This window comes from Gossypium hirsutum, chromosome A10 (genome assembly GCF_007990345.1).
Source record: "Gossypium hirsutum isolate 1008001.06 chromosome A10, Gossypium_hirsutum_v2.1, whole genome shotgun sequence".
Lineage (NCBI taxonomy): Eukaryota > Viridiplantae > Streptophyta > Magnoliopsida > Malvales > Malvaceae > Gossypium > Gossypium hirsutum.
The window spans coordinates 75,972,869-75,983,608 of NC_053433.1; the positions used below are offsets into that span (position 1 = coordinate 75,972,869).

At 31.6% G+C, this 10,740-nt stretch overlaps 1 protein-coding gene across 1 annotated transcript; it reads right to left on the reverse strand.

Annotated features, from left to right (window-relative positions):
* Positions 1-325: 325 nt before the first annotated feature.
* LOC107902320 (wall-associated receptor kinase-like 8) lies at positions 326-3,803 on the reverse strand. The gene is made up of 4 exons (XM_041078551.1): positions 3,104-3,803; positions 2,168-2,965; positions 1,896-2,081; positions 326-1,598 (listed from the first exon to the last, which is right to left on the reverse strand). Exons 1-4 carry the CDS (start codon positions 3,801-3,803, stop codon positions 394-396), a joined length of 2,889 nt encoding a protein of 962 aa, XP_040934485.1. The 3' UTR covers positions 326-393.
* Between the last annotated feature and the right edge of the window lie 6,937 nt (positions 3,804-10,740).

A 10,740-nucleotide genomic window follows, 5' to 3' on the forward strand; every position in this document is an offset into this window, starting at 1 on the left:
ATTTTAAGCTAATTATTCATCAACATAATTATTTACTTTGTACTTCAACTTTACAAAAAATAAAGTCATTTTAATTTTCATTCTATTTTTAATCTTTTTTAAACTTTAAATTTCCGCTGTTTTTCAATAGATGGAAAATTTATTGTGCTAAGGTTAACTTTTAAGAATTAAAATAACTCTTTTTATAAAGTTAGAGGGACAAATAAAACATCATGCCGTAATTATTTAAGTTGAAAACATAAAAAGAGATGATATCCGTGCCTAATTTTAAAAGCTTCAATAAGGGATATATAGAAACAACATAAAAAACAAAAGAGTGATTTGAACCAAACGTGAAGATATATTACATAGAGAGTACAGAACAAAGTAAAAACATTTCTAAAGTGTTGGAAACTAAATTGATTCATTTAATGGCAAAATTACACTGTCGGTTGTAACTGACCTAGATATTGAACAAGAAGGATTGATGTCCCAAGATTCAATCATGTCATCAATTTCAGATTCTTCATCACCACTTCCTTCAATAGCATTACCTTCTTCTGATGCTTTAATCAACTCTAACTCCATTGCTACTTGTTTCATGGTAGGTCTTTTCTTTCCATTAAGGTTCAAGCATCTTTTTGCTAATTTAGCCACTGCTATAATCTCTTTTTCTGGGCCATCATTTGCTACCTTTGAGTCGAGAATATCAGATAACGAATTCTCTTGCATTGATAGAAGAAAAAGAGATACCAAGCTTCTCTCTTCATCAGACTGTTTTGAGGAGATCGGTTTTTCTCCAGTTAAAAGCTCAACAAGGACAACCCCAAAACTATAAACATCACTCTTCTCTGTAAATTGATTTGACCGAAAGTACTCCGGATCCATGTAACCAAATGTTCCTTGAACTCGAGTTGTTAAATGAGTTTGTTCAAGTGCAATTGATCTCGAAGTTCCAAAGTCTGACACTTTTGCCTTGTATTTATCATCCAAAAGTATGTTGCTTGATTTAACATCTCGATGATAAATAGAAACAGATGCAGCCGAATGCAAATAGAACAAAGCATTGGCAATTTCAGTTGCAATCCGTAAACGCATTTCCCATGTCAATGGAAGTTCTTCATTTTGACCATGAATGAGATCATAAAGTGTTCCATTTGGAATGAACTCATAAACCAACAAAGGAGTTTCAGCCTCTAAACAACATCCTAAAAGCTTAACCACATTCCTATGATTAATTTGAGATAAAATGATCACCTCATTGATGAACTGTTCCACCTTCTTTTCACCAAATTTCTTTCCTTTTTCCATTTTAGACTTCTTAACAGCCACAATGCTTCCATCCGTTAACATTCCTTTGTAAACAGTTCCTTGGCCTCCTTGACCAAGGATTCGATTCTCATTATAGTAATCCGTGGCTTTTTCTATCTCCTTTGAAGTAAACATTTTTATTGTTTCAAAATAACTTGTATTGCTAGACAAATGTTGTTGCAGTAACAAACCTCCGTTCCTTTTGAAATATTTCTGCTTCAGCAAGATGTTTCTTCTTCTTTTCACTACGTCGTACATTTTCCATAATCCAAGTAGCAGAAATATTGTCCCGATACTAATGCTGCAACCTAGATACATATAACAAACATAGTTTTATCAACCATAGAGATACTTCAATAAAGGTTTTTTATTTATTCGACTTGGCACAAAATTGTTTTATATTTAGCGACGGTCATTTGTATACTATGGGAGAATATTCACTACAACATCACGTTGTTTTGACACTAAACTTTTAAGGCTATAATGAGTAATGAATTTTACAATACGAAAACTAAAGACTCATACAACACACATTCAAGTCAAAATATATCACTACTTGAAAATGCTTCCATTTGTAGAAAAGAAAGTGTGAATTCAACACCTACCTATAATAACGATGGTCAAGCTCCGAGTATTTTTTGGCGACGTTTGTGAAATAATTTCGTCAGGCTCACACCTAAATCCCGTACTATTGTATTTATATTTAGGAGGGCAGTCCCGTGACGAACAATAGTTGCCGGGAGTATTTAAACAAAGCATATGACACCAAACATAGATCCCACAATTCTCTCCTGAATTTATCAAAGGAATAGAAAAGGTTATATTCATATAAATAAAATGTAATATAGATTATTGAAAAAGATGTGTTAATTTGTACCTTCGCAATACGTCGAAATATCACCGATGCCAAAATTCTTGTTGCAAACACATAGATGAGTAGAGCTCAAACGTTGCCAGCAATATACACGATCGAAAGTACAACTAGTGTTTATACCTTGTCTCAAACGGCACAATCCAGACATCGGTGTGCTCCACTGCAGTGATGTTGGAACATGCGTCCAATTGTTTACATCAAAATCATTTGATTTCGAGGTCAAATCATAATACAAGTCTGATTTTATCAAGGAAGCAAATCCGCAAGATCTTTTTCGGCTATCATTGCTAGAATCAACTCTACCACTCATGTTTGCAGAGAAAGAAGTGAGACCATGCGGAATATTAAAAGAGCAGCTAGTAACAGAGGAAGTCTCATTACTGATTCTACAACTTGGCTGCAAACACCCGCCTACAAGATTACCTGTTTCGCTGTCGAAAACAGTGGCCAAATTACCACAACCTGAAGACAAGAATATGTTGTCAAAATCTGAGTAGTAAAAGGGGGTGCCCGTTAGGTTGAGACTCATCCCATTGTTACTGTTTTTGCGACAATTGAAATAAGTTGTGGAATGGTTCACCACAATGTTGCCATACAAAAATGAGAAGTCGAGTATTCGAAGAGTGACGCCATTTATGTTTAAGAATGGCGTGGTCCGCCCATTAGAGGTTTTTTTGCAGATTACTCTAAACCAGCCATTGGGATACTCTTGGTCGATTATTTCAAATGGGTATTGAAACGTAACATTCCCACAAGACTTTTCACCGTTTAAGCTGATAGGTCCGGGTCTTGGTGCGCATCCTGCGGGATTAGCAAAAAATGAATAAATTGCACCAAGTAAACACCAATTAAAATCTGGGTTATGTACATCCAGTCTTTGAATGAAATAAAAATCTATATAATTAATTGAACAAGTGACAGCGAGTGACTGATAGCGACCTGCATCACCACAATAGCTTGAATTCCAGCTGAGCGTTGTGGGAACATGAGTGGTTTCAATATTGATGCCAATGGGTAAAGGATAAGCTTCACGGAAATAAAGCCTGCTAAAGATGACAGCAGATGAGCATCTCTTTCTGTCATCCTTACCAATAGGATACATCGCTGTCATGTTTACGACAGTGGAAGTGAATTTTCCAGAAATTGTATTAGAGCAGCCAGATTCTGAAGCGCCGTCGCCACATATTGTTTGAATGCAGCCGCCGAAGGCATCAGCTTCATTACGGAAAATGGTGGCCAAATTTCCGCAACCTACAGATGCAAAATTGTTGTAGTCGCTTGAGAAGAAGAATGGAGTGCCTGTTAGATTGACAGCGGCACTAGCAACCTCGTTTTTATGATCACAGTTAACGTAAGTTACTGGATTTTTTATCAGAATGGTGTCTTCAAAAAAGGAACCGAGTACCTCCAGATCGAGGCCATTTATGCTTATGAAAGGCTTTTTCTGATTGTGGATCTGTTTGCAAGTTACTCTAAAAAAAGGAAGAGTATAACAGGTGCTATGGATTCCAAATGGGGATGGAATTGTGATGTTTCCACATACTTCTTCTCCGCAAATAGCTTGTTGAGGTTCTGCTGCCTGTAACGTTAGGCAGAAGAGGAAAATGAGTATGAAGTAAAACCATAAGTGGAAACCCATTTGGATTGTTAATTTCTTTGATGTTAGTGAAGAAGCCGTTAATAGCTTCTATATGTATGTGTATAGATATTAGATGGCATGAAAGCTTTTTGAATTTTTTATTGGATAGTGGAAGACGAAATGCATGCTCGTCATAAAATATTCTCAGCCCCCCAAACTTGAACATTTAAGTCATTAATTAAGATGTAATAGGTTAAAGTTGGAAAGAAATCTGTAGACTCAAAGAAAATGGGATCTGAAACAAATTTAGCGAAGACCTTAGTCCTTGACCGGTATTAAAAAAATAGGATCATACAAACATGCTATCTAGTATTAAAATTGTTTACCAGTGGGGGGCAACCATTAACTCCAAGTACTGCTAAATTATGAGCTGTTCCACGTTTTGGTTTGTCATTGGAGAAAGAAAAAATTCTAATGCTCTTTTATTTATTTTATAAGGTTTTTACAATCAAATACCAAGATTACACAATCAATGTTATGATTTCCATTTTCAATCTTTTGCTTATACTCAGTTTTTCTTAATTTTTTATTTTTTAGTTTTAGTTTTTCAATTTTTTTGCTTATGCATTTTATGAATTTTTCAATTTTTAATTATTTATTTGAGCTTTGCAGATTAATTTGCTTTTCAACTTGTTTTTAAAAAAATTAAAATTAAATTAAATTAGAGAAGTTACTAAATATGCATAATTGTATAATAACATTTGTATTGATTTAAACATTGAGGATGTATCATTATATTATAGGTGCTTAAAAGTAATTTTATCTAATTTTTTTAATGTATATTTGTTGGGTTATTTTTTTTTAATATTTAACGTATACTCATTATTATAAATTAATCATTAACTGAGTTTTTCAACTGAATTTAAGTTTGTATTGTTAAGATTTTTAAAATCTTTTTATTGTATGTACTCTTCAAAACTTTACTTATAATTAAAGTTATAAAACAATATGTTAATGCTCTTTGCTTCCACTCATCACGTAATATAGAAATTAAAGTAGTATGAACACATAAAGCGAGAGGCAGTGAGAACGAAAATGGGATCTGAAAGAAATTTATCAGAGATAGAAAGAGAGACAAGATCTGCAGATCAAATCAAAGACCTTTTGTCCTTGACCTCTGTTTACCTACCAGTATTAAAAAAATTGGATAATACAAACATAATATTAAAATTGTTTACCAGTACGTGGCAACCATTAATTGGGAAAAAAATAATAAAATATTCTATTCAGACTTGACTTAAATTAAAAAATTAAATCCACTTATTCATATTAAATTTTTTAGATTATTTTTATATGAAAATAAATTTAAAAAATATAAATATTCATATGAATGTAAAAGTTAATATTTATTAATTTTATTGATTATATGTAAATAATTAATTAATTTTTTAATTTTAAAAATAAAATATATTAAAAAATATAAATATTTATTTTTAATTTTAAAATAATTAATTATTTGTTGATGTAATATACACATGAACTGCTATGTCGCTGCTACGTCAGTAAAGTTAATAAATATTAACTTTTTCATCTATTTTGGGTGATTTGACAAACAACACAAATTTAATGATTAAAAGAGACAAAAAATTAAATAGAGACTAAAATAAAAAATTTTTAAGTTGAAGAGTCAAATAAATCATTGTATTTTTTTGTATTTCAGTGTACAAATTAAAAATTTTTGTTAATTTAATTAGCTAAGGTTTTAATTTTATTCAGTCGGTAGCCACCAAGTGGATGGGATTAGATAAGGTGCTAATTTTACACACTAGTTAGGGAAGGTGTTATGATGAGCTCAGTGGCGTAGTTAGGGAGTTGGCAGGAGCCCGATCACTCTAAAATAGAAAAATTTTTATTTAGGTCTCTAAAATTTTTTAAAAGTTTAAATTAGGAAAAGTAGGATTGTATTTTGGCTCACCCTATAAATGATAAAAATTCAATTTAATTCTTTAAATATTATAAAGATATATGCTATTAAAATGATGAAATTACATTTTTACTACTATAAAAAAATACAATTTAATTTTGACCCAAAAATTTTCCGAATTCGCCCCTAGATCAGCTACAATAGTGAATTTGATGTGTTGGTTACACATATTTCGATTTTCTACCATTGTTTACTATGGGGTAAATTAAGTAATTTCCATAAATTGTAGAATGTAAGACATGCATGATGCTAGTGACTAGAATGAAATGTGGCATTAATAAATTAAGACAAGCTATGATAATTTGATACATATTAACCTAATGTAATAAGTTCTAATGAAAAGAGAATGATAAATTTGGGAATAGAGAAATTCATTACTTATTTGAATTGGTTAAATGAATTAAGTGATATTGAGACTTGATAACATGTCTAATAAAAAATTTCAAATAGTACTTCTAATAGCACATTGATATTACCTTGATATAAATGGTATATTTAGGGTTGATAAAATTGTCTTGTGCACCATTAGGCATAGAAGTATATTTAGCACATGAAATTTTTATATTTCCTCGTGCATAGTTGATTCGAGATGGGGACCTCAAAGTTGCATCAGAGGTCAAGCCACCCTTTTGAAGGTACACCTGTAAGTTGATTACTTTAGCTAGTAAATGGTTATGATATTTTATTTATGGCATGTACAAGGATCAATTTGTTGTTTTTAAGACCTTTTGATGGCAGTACAACTTAGTTTAACCTTATTCCATGATTCTATATGAGTTATAAGTAGTTTGAGAAAACTCGATTACTTGATATGCCTTAGATGACCATGCTATGTATTAGGTGATAAGGAAGTGTTCTTTTTGAGGTATTCGACTTTGGCTTTGGATTCTTGGAAGCTTAGAAGAAGTTGGTCGGTTAATGTTGAAATGAGATTATTGTAGATGTTGTTAGACATCAAATGTGATATCATCTAATCGGGATCATTGTTGGTTCGGATTAGGATTGGTATATGAATAATTATTTTATAATTTTTCATAATTGAATGATTAAAAAATAAATTTACTAATAGTTTGATGAATACCAATATAGTTTACTTAAAATATTAAATATAAGCTATATAATCATTTTTGAAACAGATCCATGCTAATTTTAAAAGCTTGCATAAGAGATAAGTGGGAAAAAATCAAGAACAATTGATTTTAAAGAATGATGATCGAAACCAAGCATGAAGAGATGTAGACATAGAGAGTACACAACAATGGAAGAACAATTTGAAGGTGTAGGAAATTAAAAAGATGTATTTAATGGTACAGTTTCGCTATCTATTTCAAATGATTCGTTGATTGAATAAGAAGCAATGTCGTCCCAGGATTCAATTATGTTATCTGTTTCAGATTCCTTATCACCACTTTCCTCAATAACATTATCTTCTATTGATGCTTTAATTAACTCCAGCTCCATTGCCACTCGTTCCATGGTGGGTCTTTTTTTTCCATTAAGATTCAAGCATCTTTTTGCTAGCTTAGCCACTTCTATAATCTCTTTTTCTGGGCCATCATTTACTACCCTTGAATCAAGAATGTCAAATAAGGAATTCCCCTGCATTGATAGCAGAAAAAGAGATACCAAGGCTCTCACTTCCTCTAATTGTTTTGAGGGATGGGTTTTTGTCCAGTTAAAAGTTCAACAAGAACAACCCCAAAACTATAAACATCACTCTTCTCTATAAATTGACTTGATCGAAAGTACTCCGTATCCATGTAACCAAAAGTTCCTTGCACTCGAGTTGTTAAATGAGTTTGTTCAAGTGCAATTGATCTCGAAGTTCCAAAGTCTGACACTTTTGTCTTGTATTTATCATCCAAAAGTATGTTGCTTGATTTGATGTCATAGTGATAAATAGGAACAAATGCAGCTGAATGCAAATAAAACACAGCATTGGCAATTTCAATTGCAATCCGTAAACGCATTTCCCATCTCAATGGAGATTCCTCATTTTGACTATGAATGAGATTATAAAGTGTTCCATTTGGGATGAACTCATACACTAGCAATGGAACTTCGGCTTCTAAACAACACCCTAAAAGTTTAACCACATTCCTATGGTTAACTTGAGATAAAATTATCACTTCATTGATGAATTGTTTAACCTTCTTTTCATCAAAATTCTTCCCTTCCACCATTTTAGACTTCTTAATAGCCACTATGCTTCCGTCTGTTAACATTCCTTTACAAACCGTTCCTTGACCTCCTTGACCAAGGATTCGATTCTCATTATAGTAATCAGTGGCCTTTTCTATCTCCATTGAATTAAACAGCTTTACCTTTTCAACAGTACTTCGATTGCTAGACAAATGTTGTTGCAGTAACAAACCTCCAATCCTTTTAAAGTATTTCTGCTTGAGCATGGTGTCCTTTTTTCTTTTGAATACTTTGTACATTCGCCATGTTCCAAGTAGCAGAAACATTGCCCCAATACTAGTGCCGCAACCTATATACATATAAAAATCAACCATAAATATATTTCAATAAATAAGAAATATTATTGTATCGACCATAAATATATTTCAGTAAAGTTTTATTTATATTTTATATTTAATAGACCTGGCAAAAGATATATTTTATAATTAATGACTTTCCATTTAGTTACAATGAGAGAACTTTCATTTCACCATCACCTTTTTTTGGCTCTTGAATGAACATATATCATTTAATGGGATAACCTTTTACAAGGATGTAATGGCAAAATGATGTTGTTACTGCACGCAAATTTACAAACGGGCGTATTGGAGATGTACCTATAATAGTGATTGTCAAGTTGCGAGTGTTTTTTGTTGCAGTAGGGAAATAACTTTTTTGGGCTCGCACCTAAATGCGGTACTATTGTATTCATATTCAGGAGGGCAATAGTGTGTGGAACAATAGTTGCCAGGAGCATTCAAACAAAGTATGTGGCACCAATTATAAATCCCACAATTCTCTCCTGCATTTATGAAAGGAATAGAAAGAGTTATATTCATAAATATAAAATGTAATATAGATTATTGAAAAAGATGTGTTAATTTGTACCTTCGCAAAACGTCAAAAAACCACCGATGCTGAAATCCTTGTTGCATACACATAGATGAGTAGAGCTCAAACTTTGCTAGCAATATTCACAATCGGAACTACAAGTAGTATTTAGACCTTGTCTCAAATGGCACAATCCAGATATGGGTGTGCTCCATTGCAGTGATGTTGGAACATACGTCCAATTATTTATATCAAAATCATTCGACTCTGAGGTCAAATCAAAATACAAGTCTGATTTTACCAAGGAAGCAAATCCGCAATATCTTTTTGACTACCACTCATGTTTGCAGAGAAAGAACCCAGACCTCGAGGAATATTAATAGGGCAGCCAGTAGCAGAGGAAGTCTCCTTACTCTTCCTACAACTTGGTTGCAAACACCCACCTACAAGATTACCTTTTCATTGTCGAAAACATTAATCAAATTACCGCAACCTTAAGACCAGAATACGTTGTCGAAATCTGAGTAGTAAAAGGGGGTGCCTGACTTGTTAATGGTAGGCATGATAATTTTTTTGGCTCTTCAATTTTACAAAAAAATTATTTTAGTTATTAATTTATCTTTTCATCTTTTTAATCCTTAAACTTGTATTAATTATCAAATAACTCAAAAATAGATAAAAAAAATAAGAAATGTTAACTTGGCATGGCATCCACGTGTATGCCACCTTAGCAACTAACTAATTTTTTTAAAATTAAAATATTATTTTTATAATTTTATGATTTTCAAAATAATTTTTATATTTTTTGAATATTTAAATTTTAAAAAATTAATTAATTACTAGTGTGATATCCATGTGAACACATGGTTGCAACTTCAAAAAAATTAATAAACGTTGACTTTTCCATTCATTTTGAGATTATTTGATAAATTGTACAAGTTTAAAGGTTAAAAAGAATAAAAATTAAATAAATAGTTAAAATATTTTTTTATAAAATTGGGGCCAAAATAAATTATTATACCTTAATTTATTCTAATAGTGTATATATTTATTCTAATAGTGTATATTGTAGTTTTTAAACTCCATTTTAAGAGTATAATAAATAAAGAATAAAAATTCGACAATAAAAAAAAATTTTAAGTATTTAAACACTCCTCGTAAAATTAAAGTATTTTATTGACAGTGTTTTATATACAAACATAAAATATAAATATACTAAATGATTTTAAAATTAAAGTATTTTATTGACAGTGTTTTAAATACAAACATAAAATATAAATATACTAAATGATTTTAAAATTTGATTTTAAATTAAAACTATTATTTGCTACACTAAAAACAATCATAAACTAATAAATTTTTTTACTGCTAGTACCTAATAATAATCTCTAAATTAATTAGCAAATCTCTAGATAATTAAGTGAAAAACTGAGAGCGACACTAGTGACTGACCTGCATTACCGCAATAGGTTGAATTCCAGCTGAAAGTTGCGGGAACATGAGTGGTTTCAATATGGATGCCAATGGGTAAAGGGTAATCTTCCCGAAAATAGAGCCTGCTAAAGATGAACGCAGATGAGCATCTCTTGTCAGGAGGATACATGGCTGTCATGTTCACGACATTGGAAGTGAAATTTCCAGAAATTCTAATATAATAGCCAGATTCTGAAGCCCCGTCGCCACATTTTGGTTGAATGCAACCGCCAAGGGGATCAGCTTCATTACTGAAAATAGTAGCCAAATTTCCGCAACCTACGGACCCGAAATAGTTGTAGTCACTTGAGAAGAAAAATAGAGTGCCTGTTAGATTGACAGTGTGTTAAGAACTATTCTGAAGAAAGAATGATTGATCTTTCATACTGTAGCTGAATAACAAGCTATGATATATATACAATTTAGCAAACAGCTGATTAACTAACAACTAACTATTAACTAACTACATCAACTAGTAACTGCTAACTGTTAATAGTTCAACTCTTAACAATTAACTATTACAACCAT

Coding starts and splice junctions, on each gene's coding strand:
- LOC107902320 (XM_041078551.1), bottom strand. CDS start 3,803: ATGGGTTTCCACTTATGGTTTTACTTCATACTCATTTTCCTCTTCTGC. Junction 2,966..3,103: donor AAGCTATTGTGGTGATGCAG/GTCGCTATCAGT, acceptor CTAATCCCGCAG/GATGCGCACCAAGACCCGGA. Junction 1,599..1,895: donor CTTGACCATCGTTATTATAG/GTAGGTGTTGAA, acceptor ATATGTATCTAG/GTTGCAGCATTAGTATCGGG.